Source organism: Rhinichthys klamathensis, unplaced genomic scaffold (assembly GCF_029890125.1).
Source record: "Rhinichthys klamathensis goyatoka isolate OS25496 unplaced genomic scaffold, OSU_Roscu_1.1 h1tg000446l_1, whole genome shotgun sequence".
In the NCBI taxonomy this organism is placed as follows: domain Eukaryota; kingdom Metazoa; phylum Chordata; class Actinopteri; order Cypriniformes; family Leuciscidae; genus Rhinichthys; species Rhinichthys klamathensis.
This window is the reverse complement of record NW_026606941.1, coordinates 457435-483608: the sequence shown is the minus strand read 5'-3', so window position 1 is coordinate 483608 and position 26174 is coordinate 457435. Positions and strand designations below refer to the sequence as shown.

Genomic DNA, 26174 nt, shown 5'->3' with positions numbered 1-26174 from the left:
AAGCAGCGCAGCAGCAATATTAGGCTGCTGTAACTTTAAGAGCAGCACGGATCCAATATACTGTCTGATACACACTGTGCGTTTTATTTCTCAACTGTTTATGTTCACTTAAGACATAGCCGAATGTGTTTACTAGGATACCTGCCAAAATTATACAACTTCAATCCCTTCACTTAATTAATTAAATCAAAACCATTAGGATCTGCCTTTTTTATACTATAGCGGATATGCCAATGGTTTTAAATTGATCAAATTGGCGGCCGATACATCAGTGCATCTCTACTATTTTCAAATTCAAAACATTAAAAATATATTTAATATTTTGAATTTTATCTAGTAAACATCTGAAAATCTAATACTGTATGAGAAGTGTTCATGACATACTTGGCAAAGTTAGCGAGATTCTGGATGACTTTGGCGATGAGGGTGAGTGTTCGAGAGGTACGGTCGTCTGGGTATTCCTGCATGAGACTGAAGAGGGATGGGGACATGATGGCAGGGCACAGGAAACGCAGGAAGAGTGATGCACTAATCAGACGCTGACTGATGTCCTGTTTCCCCCGAGCATGACACTGCTGCTTCCATGATGCAAACACCTCCTTCAGTTCCCGTGGAAACACACTGACCAGAGCACAGTAGCAGGTTAGGATGGAATTAATGCAATTGCAAGCATGTGCACATGAACAAACTACAAACAAGGACATTGTAGTATTTGTAGTTAGCAGTAGAAGCATTGTGAACTACATAATCATCCTGGCAAACATCTTACATATTCAAAAGTTTGGGGTTGGCAAGATGTTTTTAATTAAATGTTTTGAAAAACAGTGAACCATTTCTTCAGGATTCTTTGATGAATTGAAATAAATGTTTCAAAGAAATCCTCTGTAACATTATAAATGTCTTTACTGGTTACTTAATGCATCCTTGCTGAATAAAACTGGCTGAACCCACAAATCAATGGACAATAGTGCAAATCTAAACTTTTAAAGTCTGGAAAAATAAATATATAAAGAATGCCACCAACTTATTAAACTGGAAGGCTTAGGGTGAATCCCAATTCTGTCTTACCCCTTCCCCTTAGTTTTGCATGTTCACTTGAGAGTAAGGGCTATCCCAATTCTGATATAAACATTATAAATGTATTTACTGTCACTTTTGATCAATTTAATACATCCTTGCAGAATAAAAGTATTAATTTATTTTTGTGAAATTCTTACTTTTGAACAGTAGTGTATAATGTTACAAAATATTTTTTTTAATGATAAAATATTTCACAATATTACTGTTTTTGCTATATATTGTTTTCTTTGTTTATGTTGTTATTTAATTTTCTCCTCAGCTACTAGTGAAAAGTTAATGCTTTATACAAACTCAGTATTGTTTGTTATATTTTGGAATTGAAAGAAAGTTACCAGTAAGAGTTGATGATCTTGCAGAAGGCCAGCTCACAACACATCTTCAGGTTACTTTGGTGCTCTGGAAGCTCACTGCCGGAGCACTTTGACGGGTCTACTTCACAATTTTCATCTGACTCATACAGGGCTTTAATAAACTCTCCTACAAAGCAGAACACAAACATACAGTAAAGGGGCTTAGATATTCAAGCTTTAATTAGCAACCTTTTCCCAAAGGAGAGCAGGCAAATAGCACAATCAACCTCCTTTTAACACACAAGGGTAATCCTTTAATTTACCTAGTGCATCATGTAGGTACTTCTGTCCCACCAATTTGAGGTATTCTTCAATGGCTTTGGTGGCTAGCGTGTTCTCTCTAAAGATCAGCACCTCATGGTCAGCGCAGCGATCCACCTCTGACATCACCAGATCCGTTAGGAAGTCCTAATACAGACAGTTTAGTCGACCGTCAGTCAAACAAGTCATTTATGGATAATTTTAGTTAATGAGGACTTAACTGGCATCGTACCTTCGCCCGTCCCGTGCTCTGCAGTATGTGCACGAGCGCGCTGGCCATCTCCTCTTTGTTTTTCACGCTGATGACTGGCTCCAACACAGAGCACAACATGGTATAGTTATTGGTCACAAACTCCGCAAACTCCTTGTACTGCTCCATGGGCAGGATAGAGACCGTCTGGAAGCGAGATTTGATGCGGATGGAAGGGCCTCCACCTTTGGCTTTGCTGGTGGTGGGGGTGCTGATCGGATACCATTTCTCCACAAACTGCCTTCCCATCACTCCCTGCACGGGGATGTTCACCAGACCCACGTAGTTGTTTTTGTCCTTTTTCTTCTTCTTATCCACATCACGGTAGATGTGTACAGTGATGCTCTTCATGGCTGGAAGGCCGGAGAACTCAAAGTGTTCCCCCCAGAACAGGCAGTCGGAGCGGGTTTTGCTGGTGGTGCGGGCGTATAGCATGTCATCCAGACACAGCTCACAGAAATATTTCTTTTTCGGTGGCAGGTCTTTGGCCTCGATGATCCACAGGCGGAGGACGTTTTCCGCCCGCCGGCAGTTGTCCTGGTGATGGAACGACACTGATTGAATCACAGCAGCTCATTTTAGGTATAAATCAAGCATGCATGGTTTTGTCTTGATTAAAAAAAAAAAAAAAAAAAAAGCATCACCTTATTAGGCTGCACAGTTCTCTTGAGGTTCTCCATCCATTTGTCCCGTTCAGCAGCAGATGAGCAGCTGAAGCACTTACTACCACCTGAGTACGCCACCTACATGAGGGGGGGAGAAATTCAGAAATTTATTCATAAAGTAAATCATTCATTTAATCAATATGTTATAAAGAACTGAACTGGATCCACTGTAGCCCTGTGGTTGTACCAAGGTACAGTTTGATTTCATTTACATTCATTAATTTAGCAGATGCTTTTTGCTAAAGTGACTTACAAAAGATCAACACAACACTGTTACATATTCGTATATCATGGTATGTTAAACAGGATTCACAAAATGTAAATGCATTAACAGTTTGGGGTGAATAAGATATTTTTTTTTATACTTTTATTAAAGGTGGGATCAGTAGTTTTTGAAAAACACTTTTGAAAACTGTGTTGGACCGAGTACCAAAACACACTTGTAACCTATCAGCAGTAAGGAACGTGTCTACTAATGATGGGGAGGAGAGAGCGCTCAGTGCACACAGCAGACATTAGCCGAACGACTACAGAAAGAGATGGCAGATAAAAAAAACAAGAGAGGAAAATGTCTGCGGAACATAAAATTAAAAAGAATCAGGCAACAGGTAGGACTCGTGTTAATATCGGAGAAGCTTACCAGCGCTGGAGAGAACTCAAGGAGCGGGAAGGCCTAACATCGGACGCAGAGGTTGCTTTATTTCTTCTCGATTGGTGAGTAGCATTGTTTAGCTTTGTTTCACAGAACTAATATATGCTGGCTATTGCTTGAATATGCTCGTGTGTCATCAAGGTGTAAAGCACCACCACTGTCTGTTTCAAACGTCGGCTCCCAAAGTGTGTCTAGTAAGATATTTTGTTTCCTTTGGTTCCTCATTTAGTGATTGATATAACCCCCTAATCTTGTTATAGTTGTAATATATTCGTTACCACGACTGTCGTGCTCGTGCTAACGAGTTGATCATGATAACTTTGTGTTTTTTGGGATGGGTGTTGAGCGTCGTCTTCCACGTGAAACGGAGCTGAACCACTGACGCGTTAAAACACACATTACTACCAAAAAACATTCACGTGGATTACCATAGTAACACATTGCTTTCACTTATTGATGACATCATACCCTCGGCCGGCAGTTACAGCAGATTCCGGCATAGTCGTTGCCTGGGTTACGGTTGCGTACGTAAGTAGCTATCAAATTAGGGGCGAGATCCTTTTGGGGTAGGGGCGTGTTTGTTTTGGCGATTTCAAATATCAACATTGGCCAAAAGTGTTTTTCAAAAACTACTGATCCCAGCTTTAATGAATGCATTAAAAGTGACAGTAAATGCACTGATAATGTTACAAAAGATTTCCATTGAAACCAAAAAACAAAAAAACTTTCTATTCATCAAAGAATCCCAAAATAATGCATCATGGATTCCACAAAAATATTAAACAGCACAAATGTTTTCAACACTGATAATGATAAGAAATGTTTCTTGCGCACAAAATCATCAGAATGATTTCTGAAGGATTATGTGACACTAAAAACTGAAGAAAATTCAGATTTGCCATTGCAGGAATAAACTAAATTAAAAAATATATTAATAGAAACCAGTTATTTTTGTAATAATATTATATTTACTGTAATATAAACTGTATTTATGATTAAATAAATGCAGCCTTGGTGAGCAAAAGCTTATTTATTTTTTTATGTAAAAAAAAAAAAAAAAACTTACCAACCCAAATCATCTGACCGGTAGTGTACATATAAATGTCAATGTGATCATGGGAATAATGCTAAGAGGCAAAGTTTGTACCTCAAAGCAGAAGTCTTGTCCTAGAATGCTGCTGTGTAAAGGTTTGATGTAGACATCCTCCTCCATACTCAGATCCAAAGCTTCAACAGCACTGCCTGGACTCAGCAAAGATTCATGGGAACTGGACTCCTTCAATTTGGGCAGGCCTCGTGACCTAGAACAGCACACAGAAATAACAGAAACCTTAACTTAGTTACTCAAGATTCAGCCAGATCACTTAGTAATAATTACATCCTCTCTTCCGATCCTGATATTTCAGTCTCCTTCCTCACTGGCTACACAGTGTCCTCAGCCACAGGAGATTTGAGATGCAAATAAGAACCATGACGAATGGTTTCTGCTCAGAAAGATTCATTACAATTTCATATGAACTTAGGGTTGAGGTCATGTCTAATAATAATAATAAAAAAAGATTTTACAGAGTATGGCCACAGGGAGGCAGCCAAACGTAAGAGTTTAAGCGATAAAACCAATAATTTCATTATGTGTATCCACAAAATAATCAATTTCTACTTCTTTACTCTAGTTAAAGGAATATTTATTATATAATCTCTGACATGCAAGAAACAACTTCCAGAATTTCACTGCTTCCAGAAAGAAAGTTTATACCTACGAAAAACAACTAAAGATCCACTTGAAGGAGTATCCCAAGAGCATATCAGGATATTATTGCATTCCTAAAAAGAAACGACGCGTTTTCACTTCATTCTTTGGTGTAGGTGTAGAGCTACTTCCCAGTAGCTCAGGTGAGGTTAAAGAGGACGGCAGAAATCTGATGTGACAAACAAGAAAGAGGGCTGGCCAATGCAAAGTCCCCGTGAGAATGTTTCCATGGGGACTGCCCTATGAGGAACTGAGAAGCGAGGAATGAGTTGACTACACAAACATCTTAAACACTTCCACACACACACATACACCTCACACCTGCCCTACCGCCACACTTGCACAACATCCACACCTTGACATTACTCACACGGTTGGTTTGTGTTTAATGAGGATTCAGTCATTAGATGAGACCAGAGGAGAAAAAAAACAATCACACCCCACACACACACATACACAAACTGTGTTTTTAAAATAACTATTTTATGCTCAAAGCTGCATTTGTTCGATCAAAAATGTAGCAAAAACATTAATATGGTGAAATATCATCATTTTAAATGCCTCTTTTCTGTTTTAATATATATTTTTTTTAAATGTCATTTATTGCGGTGATGGCAAAGCTAATTTTTCATCAGCTATTAATCCAGTCTTTAGTGTCACATGATCCTTCAGAAATCATTCTAATATGTTGATTTGGTGCTCAAGTGACATTTGTGTTGTGAAAAATTTTGTGGAAACCATGATACACTTTTTTTTTAGTTCTGTCCTGAAGATGAATATAGAAAGATAAAAGATCAATTACTGATTTTATCTTTTAAGAAAGCAATCATCTGTTAGCTTTTTGTTTTAAAGTTTACAGCTGCTATAAGGTTGAACCCAATGACACAGCACATACGATCAGACAACATGGACTATTACTGGCATCAGTTTCTCTCATTATGAGAAATTGTGGTGATGCCTGCTGACATAAAAAACAGATTACCACAATGATCTGGCTCAAATCCCAACAGCGCTCAAACACAAGACCCATCTTTTCCCCCAAAACATCCATTATGTGTCCATCAAGTTACCCAATATTTTCCCTGAGTTGTGATATGACAGTAGGAATGGAAAATAATTCAGTTATACCGCCCAGATATTGAGGAATAATACATAAAGTCAACAAGTCTTCTCTGTGTTTGTACAACACGAAAAAAACAAACACAGCACACCTAGTGTAGTTCGATTTATAAAAAAAAATATAAAAAAATCTCATGAAATGAGTCTGTTTTTTATTTGATTTTTTATCATTCTGAATTAGTCTAATGAATCTTTCACCAGATGAACTCACTGAATCTGTAAGCATATTTACTGATTTGACTCACTTACCAAACCTTCTGAATTTCAGAATTGACTGCTTGTGGCTTGTCAGACTGAATGCAATTGCATATGACAATGTGAAGTTAAAGCTATCTGTCCATCTATCCATCTCCTCCATCCTTCCAGTATCTCTTTCCGTCTCCATTTACAGAGGTGTGGTACATTGAATCGGACAGCTGATGCAGAAACAGCAGGGTGACTCTTGATGGAGGGCTCACTTCCAGCTCTCGATACGTTTCACCTGCGCTGACTCGGACAGCTAAGCAGATCAGTGCACAGTCAGCCCGTATCCGGACACAGCTCTCCCACATTATCCAGGAAATCTGATCAGTCCACCAGGACCGCGGTGCCACATTCAAGCTCTTTACAGTCAAAGCTTCCAAGACTACTTTGAATACAGGACTAGTATTTTCATTCAGACCACATAGTGAGAGGTGATTCTGCTACAGCAAAGGTCGATTACTTCAAAGCCTCTAATGTACTATTTACATTTTCCTTTCAGCTACAAGTTTAAATGTTTTCCCATAGTCAGCCATTCAGCGAAGCTAAGAAAGCAGAAAACTCTGGCCTTATCTGAAGAGAGGTTTAGTTAGCTGGATGCTCTTGGCACGCTCATAATACATGTGGCAAGTTGGCAACCAATTAAGTTTGGATTCATTTTCTTTGGCTTTGTTTAGCTTTTCAGTACATCTAACAAAACATTTTGTAGCCCGAAATGCAAACGAACAAACAAGCAAACAAAAATCCCCACATGAAATCTGATGATTCAAACCTCATTCAAATGCACTGTAAAAATATTTGTGTTTTTTTTTCACATAAAAATGGTAAAAAGAAGCTGCGGTAAACACCTTTAATTGGTTTAGCAGTAGATTATAAATGGTTTAACATCACATTAATGTCACTGTAAAATACTGCCAAATTTATACAAACTTATTAAAGTAAAACCTATAAATTGTCATAATTTACAGTGAAAACAAACTTGTATCATATAGCGAATTATATAGCTATATAGTTAAACGTTGCTGTTGTCTACTCTAAAGCGCCTTGTGAATTCACCAACGTGGCGAGATGTCATGCAAAACTCTATCCTCTTTTTCCACTGACAGCTACTCTCAATTGTTGTGGAAGAAAGTTTCTTGACATTGTCCTGACAACTAAATAATTACTTGAGCAACTGATGCAGACACACCAGACTGAACAAACAAATCATATTTCAAATTTCAGTGAGGACAGGGAGTTAAGTGTAATAATATTTCAAAAATATAAAAATAATATTTTTTTTCGAGTCCGACTGGTAACACAAAGTTTGCTGGCCTGGTTCGATTCCAGTACCGGCAGGAAATGACTGAGGTGCCCTTGAGCAATCCCTCCCCGGGCGCCACAGCATAATGGCTGCCTCCTGCTCCGGGTGTGTATCACGTTTTGCAGTGTGTGTATGTTCACTACTCAGTACTCTGCTTCTAATGTGTGCACTAACTTGGATGGGTTAAATGCGGAGGACAAATTCCAAGTGTTACCATACTTGGCCTTCACATGTCACTTTTTATTGTATTTTTGATCAATCAAATGAATGTCTTGGGGAGCATAAGAGACTTACTTCAAAAGCATTTAAGAATCTTACCGTCTCCAAACAAAATCAAACGGTAATGTATATAAATTAAAATAATTTCATTTTTAGGTGAACTATCCCTTTAAACACCCAGACACACATGCTCATAAGTGCATTTGAATGCAGTGACAGATGACCATTGAGAGTTCAGCTGTAATTCATCTCAATCAAACCGTCACATGCAGTGTCTGTCTTAGCTAGTAGCTACAGACACACACACACACTCTCTCATGCACCACAACACTCGCACGCACGCTCCTTCCAAGCATTACTTTATGAGCAAGAGCTCCTCACAAACAGATGCACTCAATCCACAAGGAGCAGCATGAGAAATCAGCTTGATTACAATTGCACCTCCTCCTCATCTGTAGTCTTACCACAGCAGCTGTGGCCATTAGAGTATACAAAGAGAGAGCAGATACACCAGCAACATCACAGCCTCCTACCTGTTTCCAAGTAACTGTCACAAACAAAAAGGGTGGACAAGAAACGCAACTTCTGGTTCGTCACCACAGGTTACCAGCCCTGATTCACCCCTCAGGCCTGTGACACACTGATTGTGTAGTAATAAAGCAAAAGTGACTTTGCCTAATGCTATTAACAGCCCTGCTTATCCATTAATCCTCCAGCTGAAGTAAGATTTACAGCACTTACACACCCGACCGCAGCACAGCGAGGAAGTGCATCACAAGGAAATCTGACAAATCAAATGACAGAAAACAAAGAGGCAGTGTCCATGTGATTTAATGTCTTATGGGTGGACAGTGTGTTGGACCAAAGAGGTCTATAATACCTAGAGAGACATTCATTTCAGAGATGGCTGAAAACAAAAAGGGTAAAATAAAATGAAAAATTAGAACTTTTGAATAGCAATCAATGAAGGAAGATGTTTTGGGTCCATTTTACAAAACAAAAAATTTGTATTTAATGAGAACACATGGGAACTTATCAACGATCGTTGGAGAAAGATTTTTTTGGGTCTGTTTTATAAAATAAAGATTTAATTTAATCAGAAAGGAACAAAGGAGGAAGATTATTTTTGGTATTTTTTCATCGGCACGCAGGAGCTGTCCACCAGCTCACAAAATAAAAATTGTTGTTACAACACGTGGGAACTTTTGAATGGGGATCAATAGCGAACTGGGCTACGCTAACCAGCCAAACCATGAGTCAGACAGCCAGTGGGGCAGTAAAAAAGCTAACACTAAGTGCAGTCAAAAGATTTTTAACATCATGCCAAGCATAAATTCAGTCAAGTGTATCCAAACTTTTGACTAGTAGAGCAAGAGCAGTTTAAATCGTAGCTTTGACACATTAGCTTCATTTGGGACGAACTGCCAGAACGGTTCTGCCAGAGAGCTGTCACTGCCTGAAAGGTTTAAAATTTCTTTTAAAACAGATCTCATGTTATGCCAGGTCCCAGCACAGCATATTTTCCAACCAGCTGTTCTCTATAAGAGACGTGCATGAATTTAAAAGCTGTAAGCAAGCATCGTTTTTTCAATAGGTCCTCATAATTAAAGGAAAGGTTGAAAAGCAAATGTATATCACTTTATTACCTACAAAGGTCAGATCCATTCAAATATATCTATTCAGCTTTGAATTTTTAATCGCACAGATAACCACATCTGTCTCTTAAAATTCTGGGCAGAGACAAAAAAGACTGAAGGAAATTGAATAAGGTTCAGTCAGTTCACTCTGAATACATTTGAGAAACAAACCAGCGTAAATTGTACCTGTCATTTTCTGATGGTCGTAGTGACGGGAGTCTAAAACTTGTGTTGCGGTCCAGCTTTGTCTGACTCTTCGTCCTTTTGATGGATCCTTTCAGTCGTTTACTTAAAAAGCCCTGTGAAGCAGAAGAGTAGAGAAAGTCAGATGTGTCCCTTTAAGAAACTCAAGTTCTTCAGTCGCTGAATGACGACGGAGTGTACGGCTTTGCCCTGCATGACTCAAGCTTGCTCATGAATAAGCGTCTGTATATTCAACTTTTAAGTCATGATCAATTATACATGTAGACCACCCTGAGAACATATGACAGAGACAATGTCACCATCACAAAAAAGCAGATGGCAACTTCAGCAAAGACTCGTTTGACCTTTCAAAAGCAGGTTTGTACTTTACAGCTGAAGTAAAATCCAACAGACCATTTCAGCAGACATATCAGTCTATCTTGGCGGTGTGAAAATGCACTTGCACAGACTAGTAAAGGGCGGCCAAGGCCGGCTGAATAGTTTACCGTCTGCATGTGGCACAGACAGTGCTTGTTCAGTGTCTTGGAGGAAAACAAAATATTAATAAGTAACCAAGTCAGAGAGTTCAAGCGGTCACCTGCGGATATATATGTGAGTAATATTTGGTTCTGGGTCAGAATGAGCTGTTCTTACAAGGCTCTTTAGTTTTAGCAAAACAGGAAGGAACAGAAAAAAAAAACTCAGCAAGGGCTTATTCATTCATGTTTAGTTATTCATTCATCCATGTTATTAGCTCATTTCAGTCAGTAGGAGGGGCAACATAAATAAATATTACAAATAAAAATTATGATAATATTTTGTTTTAACTCTGAAATCAGACTGAATGCGCATTCCAGAATCTCGACGGAAGTAATAGGTCATCCGGGTACTTTCCGCCTACTGTTTTTCTAATACTATGTGTCCGGACATACTACTGTTTTTCACAGACTATAGAGAAGTTTTCAGTTTCGTAGCGAATCGATCTTAAATGACAACGATTTGACTATGTCTATTAAACTTCAAATAAAGATTGTAACAATTACATCAGTGGCAAAGTACCTCTAACAAAACGTGTTTGTCATTGAATCATTCATTCAAAAATACTGATTCATCCAGTAATAAAACAAGTGAAGTCTTTATGTGTAAGTCATTAGCCCCTTTCACACAGCAATCCCAGTAAATTATTGTACAATTGCCAGAATGACTATCCGGTAAATAAACAAGTGTGCGGTGCTTTTCACTCAAGCAATGGCTGTCTTTTTACCGGTAAGATACCATTCACACATCAGTGCCAAAATACCGGTAAACTCTCCAATGCAAATTTCCAGAACCGATTTACTGGTATTTTTTAAAAGGTCCTGCTCACACATGATATCTTAACGGTAATTTACCAGTAAAGACTGTATGTGTGAAAGGGGCTATTGAAACATTAATTCAAACTGATACTTTTTTTTTTTAACAAATTTTTTTTTTTTTTTTTTTTACAAATAATTAAAATTATTTAAATATTATTTTTAAATAGACTGCAGCAATTAATATTTTGTTAGAACCTCTAGTAAAGTACATGCTATTCTGTTTAGTTGTCTAATCAGAAACGTGGGAATTTAATTTAAAAAAGAAAACATGGCCTTCCTGCTATCTAACACTGTTTACAGTGAATTAAATATTCTGAAGAAAAGAGGAAGGAGGAGAAAACAAGGAAGTAAAAATATCTAGAGTAATCTGTAGTAATCACAGAGGGTTAGCTGAGCGGCAATTCGGTAAAATCATACGGTACAGTGACACTGACGGTCTAAAAAGAAATAGGGCAGGGAAATTAAGATCTGTCCTGTTCAGATAAGTGCCAGACTATAAGTAGGAGTGCGTTTGGCAAGTAAAAGGGCCATTAGCAGTGATGAGATAGAAAGTATGTGATAAATTAGTCACTCCTCATCAGAGGGATGATTTGAGAAAGCTTTATGTCTGAAAGGTGAAATAGAGAGAGGGTGAAAGATAGAAGACAGAGCGATGAAGCACTGTGAGACAAAGTAATGTGGAGTGAGTCACTGGATAAAGTCTGAGAAAATTAGGAAAGAAAAAGGGCATCTGAGAAAATTGACCAAAAAAAGAAAAGAACAAAATGTCTCTCAATTTCCCCCTTGGAAGTATGTGGACACCTAAACACCACAACATTTAAAAAGCATTCAAGGAGTCAGTCTTCCCTAACAGTGTTGACTCCTCTGGGAATCATGTGACGACTGCTGATGCATCTTAACATACAAACTACTATACTGACAGGCTTCAAGCAGTCTTCACATAATTCATATATTATTATATGCTGCCTTAACAGAGCCCATTAGTCTCAATGCACCTGTCAATCAATGCTTCTATATATTTCTTATAGAAAATGACTTGAGCTGTAATGGGACTTCATATTAAGAAAGACGCATCCAGCATCCAAGTCTTTTATCTCAGTGCACCAAATAAGTTTATTTGTCTAGGAATCTTGTGACAGGGAGACCAATATGCACGATTAATCACTTTTAAAATGACACACCAAAATGCTGTGGATATAAATATCTTCCATGTCCCACTTCCTGCCTGGTTAAAAATATCATCAAACAAGTTCTAAAGCATCTCCGAGGCACAGACTATTTCAAGAATGTGCCTTTGTTACAATATACGTATCGGAGAAAGCGTTTGCTCATTGTTAATAAATTGCAGCACTGAAAAACTTGCACAAAAACTGAACATGCAAACTTTATACATATTTATAGATATATCATTCTGTCCTTATGCATAAGAACTGGCCTGGAATAAGGAAGACCATTAGTGGCTGGAGATAAACGGAGGACGACGACATTTCACTAATCAGGGGCTCAAGAGAGTAATTAAAGTGGGGCATTTATCCCAAGCAGGAATTCTGGTCTATTTCTACATCAGTGCAGTGTGACATGTAACCAGCCTCTTGTAAGAGACAATGATTAATGGTGGGGACTAACTAACAGTAGAGACACCAATATGAAACAATACAAAAATGTAAGTAATGTAATTTACTTATTTAATTTGACTTCCTTTCTTAAAAATTAACGTTAAGTGATTTGTCGACGAACTGAGCTTTCACAACGAACGCAAAAGATTGATTGCCTTCAGCTAATTCACGCCTGCACGATAGGTGGCGCTGACCGAGAAAACATTTTTCCTCATGTATGTATCTCGTAGGTTTTCCCATTTGGCTTTAATTTCGTCTGCTGCACAACATACAACAGTAAATTAAGATTTTGGTACTATACAGAAACCACCATCGAGTGCGTGTAAAAACTTCCGACTGTGATCAAAAGTGGATTTTGATTAAATAATGGGCAGATGTGCGTTATTTCTAGTGTTTTAAAGTGATTGGCTTAAAGTTTTTAAGTTTCCTCAAATTCCACAGCTTCAGTGAACTGTCCTGCTTAGCATTTCTCATGTAAGCATTTCTCATTCTTTATTGTTAAAAAAATACCCCGAACGAGGAAATGAACACAACGTAGAAATTTAGAAGGGCAAGAGTTCTGATCACATAATATGATTGACAGCTCTAGAGCGAAGGCGATCTCTGAATCAAAACAGAGACGCACAGAAGAAAACAGCGCTCTGTATGCCATTTCAAGCTCTTCAGATCGCATAATTCAGTGGAAAATTTGTAAAAATGATAATCTGTATAAAGAACAGACACCAATGATAACATCAACATCCATTCTCTTCTCTGAGCGTAATCGCGACAAACATTCGCATTGCTTAATCTCGCTCAGTGTGAAAGGCCCTTAAATGTACATTGAGATGACGCTCTTGAATCAAAACAATAGTTCCCTATGGAGCTTTTCCCAACGGGTGCAATCAATCCCAGCGTGACAAAGCAAAAAATATAATATTTCAACCAGTGTGTCGATTCGAGCCGTCCAATTAGATTTGAGCTTGTGCCCGAGCCGGTGCAGTTGCACAAAAGTGTGAGAGTGGTAGCGCTGCTTTGAAAAGCTGTGTAAACACAGAAGATAAGTATTCCGAAAGAGGGAAGAGAATGGCCAGCACAGATTTATGTTCTTCTTTTCCGTCTTAGCGTGCTTGAATGGTTTGATAGCTGTTGAATGAATGATAGCGCAGCCAATGGATGACAGAAATAAACAGATGCTGCGTTAATTGCGTTAAATATTTTTAACGCGTTAAACTGAAAAAATGTATTGCATGTGTTAACGTATTAATTTTGTTAATATATTAACTAATGGTAACAAATGAGACCTTATAGGCTATGTTCTGTACACAGTTCTTAGAAACTTAGATGTGTTTAACAACTCTTTTTTTCGTACAACAGCAGCACTCATCTTGTTCGTTTATAGCGGATGCGGATGAACAGCCGTAAACCGGAAACTGACATGCCGACTTCTGATAATAGCGGAAGTTCGAAACTACGCTTGTGCACATAGCCTATTGTAGAGTGTTACCAAAATGATAACTTAAAAACTGCCCTAAAAAACGAAATAATGGCTGAAGGACACAGAGTGCTGGCACTGCAGACTGAGAGAAGTAACTGAGGTCAATGAGATGTGATGATGAGCTGGTGTAATGCTAATATGAGTTTTGCTGAAGGAACTCACAGGCACTTTGAAGGGTGACGAGTTGGGGCCATCCATGGAAATGTTCTTCTCCGAGCTGCTCAGCCCCGATATGCTCCTCCGCCTGGGCGAGCGCTCCGCAGACGCTTCCGCTGTGAGAGAAGAGAGGAAAGGAATGATTAGACCACAGCAAATATTCAAAGAGACTGGGAGGTTGTTTTTAAATGTTTTAATATTATGCACAATAATGATCAGAGAAGTATGAAGAGTAAGAGAGCTGTAACAGAGGGAGTAGCCCACTGTGGATCACTTCCAGGAGGGAGTTTGACGTTGGTGATAAACTACTGATACTGCAGGCAGAGGAACAATCATAAGTGGAATCAACATTTGTACATTACACTACTACTGTGGATGTACTAATTTAGAAATGAATCAATAACTATTAATTATTGAAAAATCAATAATTATTGTATAAGTTATAGCTAAGATCTATATTATGAATACTTTCACCACGCATTAGGGCATTCTGATTGGCTGATATGTTCCAATAGGTACACAATTATTTCCTATAACTGCATAGCTATTAAATAGTTTTAGGTTTGAATTGACCTGAATTGATTGCATATAACATTCCACATTCTTTCTAAATGTGTTATATACATAGGCCTGTACACACACACACACACACACACACACACACACACACACGTTTGGAGTCAATAAATCGATACAAAATATTTCCATTTCAAATAAATGCTGTTCTTTGAACTTTCGATTCAAAGAATCCAGAAAAAAAGCTTCATGCTTTCCACAAAAATATTAAACACCACCACTGTTTTTTAACATTGGTAACAATAAAAAATGTTTCTTGAGCACCAAATCAGCAGACTGGAGTAATGGCTGCTGAAAATTCAGCTTTACCATCACAGGAATAATTTTATTCTTTATTTTATTAAAATAGGAAACAGTTATTTCAAATGTTAATAATGTCACAATATTACGTTTTAACTGTATTTTTGATCAAATAAATGCAGCCTTGGTAAGCAGAAGAGACTTCTTTAAAAAATATATATATTTAAAAATCTTACAGACCCAAAACTTATACATAAATGAAGGATCCCTAATTATCACTTTGCAAAGATAGGTGTGCCTTCCTGTGCCCCCCACTTTTCAAACTGTCTCTACACCCCTGATTGATCCTGACCAATCTTAAATGGAGTCTGGGGTCTAATAAAGTCACCGGTCCTCTGTAAATCTATCTCTCCCCTAATGATGCCCAGCGGGTCCCTAACAAAGAGCTTGCTTGCGCCTGGCTAAAGTGCCAGTCAGACAGGTTTAAAAGAGTGATTTAACACAAAGCTTTCACTAAGTCCTCTTAATAAACCACTCATCCATCCACTCATAAACACCCACTCTACCTGCCGCCACCAGACGTCCAGATGGATGCCCTGTGCCCTCACATATATTAGTCATTTTCCTTTCATAGCCCAGTTTATTTTTAATTTCCTCAGACCAATTTATTCTGCATTTGCAGGGAGCCCGCAGTCAATGTGTGTCAAGGATGGAGCAGGACGTAACCTACATCTGCACAGCCTCCCAGAGATCCACCCCTCGGGCCGTCCGCCTCACTGAAGTGTAGATCACCCCATAATGAGTTAATTCACCCTGAGAAATAAAAACCCAGTTCTTTAAGTAGGAATAGCCAGCCACAGAACGTCTGCCTCTCAGCGTCTGCACTGAATCAAGAAACACTGTTGAAATTGACCCAGAGGTCTTTTGGCCAAGACGCTGGTTCTGGTTTCAGCTTGCAGGCCTCAGTGGATCCATACAATACAGATTGTGCCTGGTCTGTTGGAGAGCTGCCCACTGCTGCTCAAGATCAAACCCTCCACTCCACTCATAAAAGCTTAAAGAGATAGTTCGCCCAAAAATTCCAAACCCCTATGACTTAATTTTTTTTATGTGGGATACAAAAGATATTTAGAAAAAAATATGGAAACAAAAACTGCATCCCTTTTAACTTTCATTGAATGGTCAAAATAACACTTTTTTATATCAATAATATCATACAGGTTTGGAACAACATGAGGGTGAGTAAATTATGTAACATTTTATTTCTTGGTTGAACTATTGCTTTAATATCTAAAAAAAATACACATACACTCAACCAACCTCTCATCAAATGAACAGGACGTAATGTCTCTTAAACTACGCATCAGTCACACTCGCATTTGGCTGATATCCAGAGAGCCATTGATTAAAGGCTAAATTTAGCAGTTCAACCTGTTTTGCAGCCCAGGAGTGGTCCAATGAAATTCTGTGCAGTCCGTCCGACTTTTTGATATTTCAAGATTAAGAACATTTTTCATACAGCATCTCAAATTGCTCAGCTGCCCTTAAGAAAAATGTGTGCATGCAATTCAATTTGGATTAAAACATATATGCGATCAGAACACTGCTTCACAAAAACAGTAACTTCTCATGTTTTCTCCTTTGCAGCCACAGCTGGGTTTTGAAGGCTCCTCGGATCCAACTCTTACGTGCATCACTCACACTCTCTGTGAAGTTGCTGGTTGCACGAGAGCTCTGCAGTGCCGAACTCGACAAATCACAGCAATCTCTATGACTAAGCAAGCACAGTTGGAGTTTATATATTATAACCTTGGCACTAGCCAATTAGATCATAGGTTCAAATCCCAGGAAATGCACACAGTGATAAAACATACATTTTGAATGCACTTTATGTCACTTTGGATAAAAGCTAGGATGCATAAACGTGAGTAAATGCAAATCAAAATCAGCAAAACACCACCTCGCTTTGCCTCTGAACTTATCAAACAGGAAATGACTTGTAACAGCATATTCAAGCCAACTTCAATCATTATGGATTTTTTAATGACCCTCCAGTCTGAGAGCAGGACGATAACTTAATCTATTAAAGTTAATCTAATAACACGCAGCTGAGAAAGAGAAGGAGAGAGAGCAAGATACCTCTATCACAGCTGTTGCCCATCACCTACTGAATAAATGGAGCTGGTCACCATTGGATTGGCTGGAGAGTGACCATCACCCTCGTCCAATGAGCTTGAGCGCTTTCCCTTTAATTGTCCATCACTCTGAGAGAGATTCCGCCGCATTGATAAACTGCAGCCTCTTCATTGTCCTGCTGTGGCTCACTGCCACATCGTACCGTCTTCCTCTCTCTCCGTACCAACACTCCAGCGCTCTCCCTCAAAGACTGAAACGTCCTCTGCTAAACCTCTCTCTCCCGTCTCAGTCCATCCTCTTCTCCCTATCCATATCTCTGGGCAGCAATCCTAGTTCTCACTTTATCAGCCTCTTCCCTTTCTCTTTTTTGGCAGACCAGCGGAAGAGATTTTACCGCATTTACTCAATCAATCGCTGTAACCTCACTCCTCTGTTCCTCTCAGCAGAACTGCAAGCACTTCCCATCCCTCTCTCTCTCTCGCTTCTCTCTCATTTGCTTGTCCCCCCCCCCCCCCCTCCTCTCCTCGGCGCATCTGGCTCCGTCTGCCTGCTGCAGCCTTGCACATTAGGAAAAACCAAGAGGCGCTCTTTGCCTCGAGACTTTTGTTTTCATACTTACTTCATGTGGGACACTGCTCTGGAGGCTTGTGCTGTGCCTGTAAATGCGTGTCATTGGTATGAGTTGTGTTTTAGAGGTCATTAAGGAATGGAGAAGTAAAATAATAGATAAGAGCATGTGTCCGATTACACAGGTCAAAGAATGTTAGCGCTATTAGCTGGACGTGACCTACTGAAATGAGACAAAACTGCATGTGGACTGAACTGAAAGGGTATGGTGCACGACTTGATGTGCTATATTTAGCATGTCCTTCAAAATCCTTTTTAAATTGAATAAAGCAATATCAGTTGCTATCAGGAGACTGGGATCAGGAAATGACGCAAGCCAAACACAAACTAAGGCTGCTCACATTAGCACGTGTTGGAGTGAAAAATAAACCATGTGAATTTCATTATCATAAACCTGTTGGGATCTTTACACCGCAGACATTCAGATTTGTAAAAGGTCTGCAAAGTTTTAAAGATTCAAGTGCACGACAAATCAAGTTGTCTCCTAAAAGAAAGGAGAAATGAGTCGTCAGCAGCTCCAGTCTCACTTCCTGTTACCTATGTAACAAATTAGCATAATGCCATCCTATGGTCTTTATTGGCTGCCCATGAACAATGTCTACTTTAAACCGCCCTCAAACACTGTAGTTGTAGCTGAGGCCTTGAAGAGATTGGTTTGTGTTGTTGACATGTCAAGAAGATGCTAGTTGTGTCCCACTTATACACTATACTTATGCACTATGTACTCAATCGTGAAGTGTAGAATTGTATATAGTTATTATTTTGTTATTCAACATCGGAGTCTGAAAGCCCCTCCGCTACGTAATTAAAGCTGCGACAGTTGAGTGCATTAAGTGTTCAACATTCCACATTTTGTTCTTTCGGTTAATTGAGAGCATCGTCTGGGTATTTAAAGTACATTTCTCTTTTGGGAATTTTCAGTGGAAACACACTACTCACACTATTTATGCTACACAACGTCATAGTGCACAAAAAGACTGTTACAGAGGGTTGTGATATTACTTTTCTAATTTTTTGATGAACAGAAAATTCAAATGAGCAGCATTTATTTGAAATAGAAATCTTTTGTCACACTATAAGGGTGTATTCACACACCTGCCTTGTTTGGTTCGATTGAATCGAACTCTAGTTTGTTTCCCCCCTTGGTGCGGACCTTTTGGGCAGGTGTGAATACAGCAATCGAACTCTGGTGCGGACCAAACAACCGAACCGAGACCCAGCTGAAGAGGTGGTCTCGGTACGGTTCCAAACGAACTCTGGTACGGTTCGTTTACGGTGTGAACATGAACCGACCCAATTGCAAGAAAGCACTGCGCCTTTTCAACAGGCTTCCGTAGTCGGAGTTGCGTTATGGGAAAGTGATCTGTTGTAGCCTACTCCATTACATCTGTTGCACGTCTTTCTGCACGTCGTGTGTGCATCATTGGAATGGAATGAATGAATGAGTGTGTGTGCATCAGGACATTCACATACAGAGCGTTCTCTTTAGTCTAATCGCGCATAGATGCAAAAAAAGCATTTGCAGTTCATATAATGTAACGATAGTTACAATACAAGGATGATGCTGCGTTAATTTACGTTAAGCCTTTTTTGCACTTCCTGATTTCCCTACTTAAGAATCCTTGTCCAATGAATGGACAACCTTAGCACACGTGTGGTTTTGTTTACAAATTTTGGTTCACTTGCAAAAAGAGCAGTGTGAAAGCGAACCGTACCAAAAAAAAAAAAAAAAAAAATGTATTATTTGGTCCGGACCAAAGCAAGTGAACTATCGGACTTTCCTGGTGTGAATACACCCTAAATAATAAATGTCTTAACTGTCACTTTGCAATCAATTTGCATTCTTGTTGAATAAAAGTATGAATTTCATTCACAAAAATTCTTACTGAACCCCAAACTTATAAACAGTTGTGTAAATAAATAAATAAACAATGACTTGCAGCAATGTCTCAAATTTTACCCCCCCCCCCCCCCAGCGACACAGACAGCGTGGACAAACCAGCTATTCTCAGTGACTACACATTCATTTAGTTCCCTTAAATCACAGCTATTACATCACACCTAGAATTATTCCTGTCTCTCTCCTTCTCTGTAACTCAGCCCATCCATCTCCTCACTATGTGCATCCAAGGTCAGACTGTCCATGACTGTCCTCTGTCCCCTGGCGTCAGAGTCGACAGGTCTCTCTGTCAGCCCCTCTGTGAGGCCAGCACAGCACAGTGTCTCTCCTTCTCTCCTATATCCTCCAGGCTTCGACTGCCCCTGGAAATCCACTTACTGCATTGATTTGGCCCAGCCCTTCTTTGGATCAATACGGCACTGGAGATAACAGAGGGGTTAAAATGAACACAGCAAGACCTGAAACAAGGACCCAGGCTGTAATTAGAAGTGATGCGGGTGCTCTGGTGTTGGTGGATAGGAGGGTGGGGGATGGCGAGAAAGGGTGGTCCCTAGTTAGCGCAACACCACCGTATTGCCTTTTATTGCCCTCTGTTGGGCAATCAATCGGTGGTAAAATGCCATTTGGAGGGTGTAAATTAATCAATACGGATTTAGCTGATAAAAAAAAAAAAAAAGACAATGATTTTGCCACAATGCATTTTTCTAGAGCCAAACTCCCTGCAACATTAAGCAGACCTACACTAACATTATCCATCATTCTCTGCATGGATGAGAAGACCATCATTAAATGTATTGATATATGGATGCATTTGTAGGAAAGACACAAAAACTTGTACAAAAACTACATTTTTACATTTTCTGTGTGGAGCTCGTCTGTGCAAACTAAGCCATAATGCTAGGGTGGTTAGCCTAGGTCTCTCCTTTACTGTGAGTCATGAGATTTTTTTCAACCATTTCAACGTCCATCAACCAGAAAGAAAAAAACGGGTCAACTTGGCTTTCCAACACTCACTGGCCTCAATTATATCAATTTAATGAAAGAATGTAATTTTATTTTATTCCATTATTTACATTTAAGATGAAATTAAAAAATATATATTTATATTACAATATTTATATTAAATACAAACATACACATATACAGTACATACACATGTAGACACACACAGTGTATATATATATATATATATATATATACACACACACACACACACACACACACACATTTATAATGTAATATATACATCACATATAAAAAATGCCAAGAAAATTTGCAATAATAGCTAGTAATTATACAGGAATCTTCAAGAGGGTGATATATTTGCAAACAATTTTTTAAACATTCTCACCAATGTTACCAATGTAAGATTAGATACAACAAAACAAGTCTTTCTTGCAACAACAAAACCTCATTTAATGCTAATCCATAAAATAAAATGTTTAAAAGGTGACAAGCAAAATTAGCCACCAACTGTTCAGGTTAAAGGCATGCAAAGGATCATAATAATACATAAGATAACAGGCCCAAAACTGTCTCACTGCCCTCATGCTTCCTTTTTGTTGAACCCTGCCCAAGAATGAGTGTTAGCAATCATTACTCATTATCCCAGCATGATTACAAGAACAAGACCTTACAGAAGGAGAAACCTTGTTTAAACTTATCAATACTACATGCTTGAACAGTATGGAATACATGAAAAGGCTGCTTGTCAGGCCTTTCCACAACATCACAGTAAAGATGATGATACCTGATATGAAATGTGCAGGCCAGGCATTAATTATTCACATTTAGTGGAACAGCAGAGGCAACAGCGAAGTGGAGCAAAGCACCACGCTTCCGCCACACGCAACTGCAGCATTTCTCTGCATCATAATGCTTAGAGGCGGTAAGCTATGGGAAAATCCTGTATGAAAGCCACTGCAAAACGCAGAGGGGTTTTAGTCTTTCTCACAACTACTTTTTACCCATCGGCTTGTTATCCCAATGATTGTTTTTTTGGGGGGTTTTTTGTCAGATATCCGCATTTTAGAGGTTATATTTCTTTTTATTGCTGGGTTTACGATACTTCTAAACTTGTTTGTGGTGCCATATTAACAGATTAATGGCGCTACAGAACACTTCCAGAAGTGTCTACTAAGTTAAGACAGCAATTTATCTCTTGCTTTGCCATTTCGGTTCGGGCCCTTCTTAAATACCATTGCTCTAGAGAATGACTTATCTAATGAAACAAGTGCAAACAGAAGCACAATTAGTATTATCTTCCTTTCCTGATGACAAGACTTCTTTCACTATTTATTTTGCATCTCTCTGTTTCTATGTGATTCCAAATGTCTGGACTGTAGTGATGATGTCACAACACTAAGCTTAGACACTGGAAACACGCAGAACGTCCTGTCCACTCGTACACCTAGCAGACAGGTGTGGCGCACTATGTTAAGAACCTTGCAACTCACAATTGTTTTAGTTTATGACGCCTCAGAATCTAAAGGTCAAACAGGTTTGGTCAAAAATGGCGGAAACCCACAGACAGGTTTTTCAAGTTTAATATCAGGTATTAAGAGTGGTGATGTTTAAACAAAGCCATACGACGTACTAACTTCCTTTACACTAACAACTGAAACACTTAGGGCTACATACACAATACAGCTAGTGATGACTGTCATGTTTAGATGATGCTATCACAAGCAAGTTTCAGACCTCAGTGACAGCCTTAAAAATCTTGTCAGACAGGGGCAGGGCAATTAACAACAAAGATTGAATGACTCCAAGCAGGAGTTAACATCCAAATAATATTTTTCATGACAAATCAAATTATTTCAATATGCTTTAGGAATCTCAAATCCTGAGGGAGTTTGAATGATATATGAATGATTCTAGATAGATATATAGATAGATAGATATATAGATAGATAACGTTAGATATATAGAGGTCTGAGAAAAACTCAAATACAGTAACGTTAACTAATAAAGTTCAAATTCAGGGTGTTGTTCTATGATTCATTTCAAGGAAGCATCCCACTGCCTTTTAATACAGGAGCATAAAAGGATAGATGACATTAAAAGGGCAAATAAATAAATAACAGCAGTGGTCGCCATGAGGGGTGACCGTTAATGAAGGATATGGTGCAGGCAAGCGGAAGAATCGATGCTTTCTTCTACTTGATGTTAAAAGCACGATAACAACGAGCCCTTGTTAATCTACATAAGGCTTTAATTAAACCGGACAAGGAAAAGGTCCCCTTTTAAAACCAGACCTCTAAAAAATTAGGAATTAAGCATTTCTGCTTAACACAACTCCTCTTAACGATTCTGGTTCCATTAACGATTCCATTAGTACTTTCATATTTCATATTTTTATTTTTATAAAACACTACTGATTAAACTATTACAACCTAGACAGTAACAATTCCTGGCTTAAAACGACGATAAATAACTACAAGCGATTCAGTATGTCAGTAACCTCTCTGAATGATTCATTTAGTGAATCACATTTTGAACCGACTCAAAAGAGACATCACTCGGGAGTCTGGGTCGGTTGGGCTGTGTTAGTGATTCACTACAAAGAACCGACTCATACGCATCATTCGTTGGAGAATCGAACTATGCTAGTCACGGTGTATGTTTCAAACAGATTCAGAGGCTGTTTTTAATATGATGTTCCGTCCGAAACGGCGGGAGAACACATATTCATGAAACATCCACATCATGAAATGAGAAAGAACCGTTTATCGATTGCGAATCATAAATAGAAACGTAAATAGTGTCCGTTACAAACCTGAAGAAGTTTCTACTTCAGACAACTGTTGAATACACACCACATCGTCAGGCTGCATTAACATGGGAAATAATAACATGGGTCTTAATCTTAATTAAAATGTGGTGCTCGAACTGCATGGAGAAATAAAAATCGTTCGGACCGAACGATCAAATATGCGGCGGCATTTCAAACTGTTACAACTTACTGCCGTACACAACCGTTGAATATAAAGTTCTTCGGAAAACATACCTATAAATTCCATGGTTGATATCGATCCGGCAATCAATTATAGTCACATCCCTCCAAGAAAACAAAATGAAACAATCCCAGAGAGAGCAGATGAGATGAGCTGAGCCGGTGTTTAGTGAGTGAAGTCTCTCACACCCCCTTCACTCAGTCGATACACACTCACTGAGGAATGCAGTAAAGCCTGAGTCCGCTCCAGTCAAACCCACTCTGTTTTTCTCCGTGTCTATTGAAAATCACAACAATGGCTGCATGTCCTTTCTAAAGGATCCTTTAATCTATAGACGACAGCACACTGTCCATCTTCAGACATTAAATTACCAGGAATGTAGGCCACTTCTACTGTATCACACTTCCAACGACATACATAGCGCGCGCACACACACACACACACACACTTTCTTTATTCTCAGTCATCATTCACTTTCATTGTATGGGTGAAAAATGATGCAAGGATGGGATGACAGTCCCTAAGATCTAATTTTGTGAATAGCATTGATTGTGATAATCGATATGACCAGAAATATAAAAGTATGGTTGCACTTTTGTATTTCACTCACTGTGTAACACTGAAGTAAGACATTTCACCTGTTACATGCGTGAGAAAGGACAGGAAACTCTCAGAGCATAACAATATAGTGGAATGAATGGGGGAAGTGAAGCAGCTGGATGTACAACTCGACTCATTTATTTTTCTGAGCAACAGCATTGTCATACTGTAGGTGTATTCAAAATAAGTCAATACATAAACAGAGCCTAATGTCATAAGGAAGCAGAAACATACTGTAACTATATTTGCATTTTCAAAAGAGTTGTAATTCATCAAAAGTTTGGTTTATGTTTTAAATAAGCTTAGGATTTAGGGTTTGGTTCTGTGTAAATGAAATGTGGTTGCTGTGGTAAATATTCTAGATAGTTAACCCAAGAGACCTGCTGTTTAAATAAATTAAATAATGCCTATTTTTCACTTAATGGATATTATAAAAGCTACATATAACAGCAGCTCACACTGTGAAATGTATCATAGCAACAAGTCTGGCAGGGAAATATTTGCAATTTGAATCTCCCAGCATGCCAAAGTCACACAATATGGTCACCGCCGACTGGCATCATTGCTGACTGTTCTGGATCAAATTTAGCTATATTCAGGTATTTGATCTGTAGGTTTCCATTCCAATTCTAAGGAAATTTAGTGATAGGAATATTGCAACAATGCAAAAAATGTGTAAAATATGAGACAAATTGCAGCATCAGAATGTTGCAGAAATGCATACTTGGTAATTAACAATTTTTAAATGTTACCCACACAACAGACTCGATTCAGTAAACCAAAGATAAACCAATTCAAATGATTTTTAACATATATTAAACTTTATAGAGTGCAAGATGGTTGCTCGGAGATGAACAGACTGAAGCTTCTGTCTTTTAGCTCACTGGAAAAGCTTTTATAGAGGTCAAAGCAACTGCAGTCCAAGCCTATAACTATGTATTTGGAGTTACTTTATGGGGAGTCTGTGAGGTGCATGAATATTACAGGATCCTGATACTTTAGAGAATGACAGAGGAATGCTCTGGGATGAACATATCCAAAATCCAGGCTTCTAACTTGCTGGGAAGGTTTAGAGAAAGTAGAAGCATAAAGAATTTTTGTAACCCTAAAAACCCAGCATTGCTATTTATTTGTTTTACTCTAAACTAATGGCTCCCTAAAAACATGGTCAAGAAGAAAAATGATGGTCTTAATATTAAAAAATATTATGAAGAAATATTACAATGACTTAAATCTTAAAGAGATACTGATATTAAATCTGATACATACCCTATAGAACTTCATTCTTATGGAAGCGTATGGGTAGCAATAATCAATTTGAAATGTAATATGCAAAATGCCTAAGCATTTCTGTATTTAAATTTACATTTTCCATACCATATGTGCAACGTTTGGAGCAAAATGATCATTCAAATTCAATTATATATTTTACATTCGTTATTTCCTACACTAGCTTTGACATAATTGAAACATATTTGAACCACCAGGTGCTGGGGGTGTGATGGATATTTTCTTGGCACACTTTGGGCTCATTAGTACCAATTGAGCATCGTTTAAAAGCCACAGCCTGCCTGAGTAATGCTGCTGACCATGTATCCAGCCCTTTATGACCGCAGTGTACCATCTTCTGATGGCTATACTTCAGCAGGATAACGCATATGTCACAAAGCTAAAATCATCTCAAATGGACTTCTTGAACATGGCAATAGCCCCGTTCACACATACAGTCTTTACTGGTAAATTACCGGTAAGAGTTAATGTGTGAACAGGACCTTTTCACACATGTCGTTGCTTGTGTGAACAGCATATTTGTGTATTATCGGTAA

At 38.6% G+C, this 26174-nt stretch overlaps 1 protein-coding gene across 6 annotated transcripts in view; it reads right to left on the bottom strand.

Moving 5' to 3' along the window:
- rasal2 (RAS protein activator like 2) overlaps positions 1–26174 on the bottom strand; it is an 80742-nt gene that overhangs the window by 10748 nt on the left and 43820 nt on the right. For 4 of the 6 annotated variants that reach the window (XM_056236426.1, XM_056236425.1, XM_056236423.1 and 1 more), the window contains exons 4-11: positions 14320–14429; positions 9713–9825; positions 4406–4559; positions 2586–2684; positions 1924–2478; positions 1694–1838; positions 1413–1557; positions 385–621 (exon numbers count right to left, since the gene is read on the bottom strand). In XM_056236426.1, the coding sequence (XP_056092401.1) occupies positions 385–621; positions 1413–1557; positions 1694–1838; positions 1924–2478; positions 2586–2684; positions 4406–4559; positions 9713–9825; positions 14320–14429 (1558 nt within the window). Of the gene's footprint in view, positions 1–384; positions 622–1412; positions 1558–1693; positions 1839–1923; positions 2479–2585; positions 2685–4405; positions 4560–9712; positions 9826–14319; positions 14430–17268; positions 17703–23801; positions 23941–26174 lie in introns of those variants that run through there. The other 2 variants (XM_056236428.1, XM_056236427.1) reach the window with 2 other exon arrangements.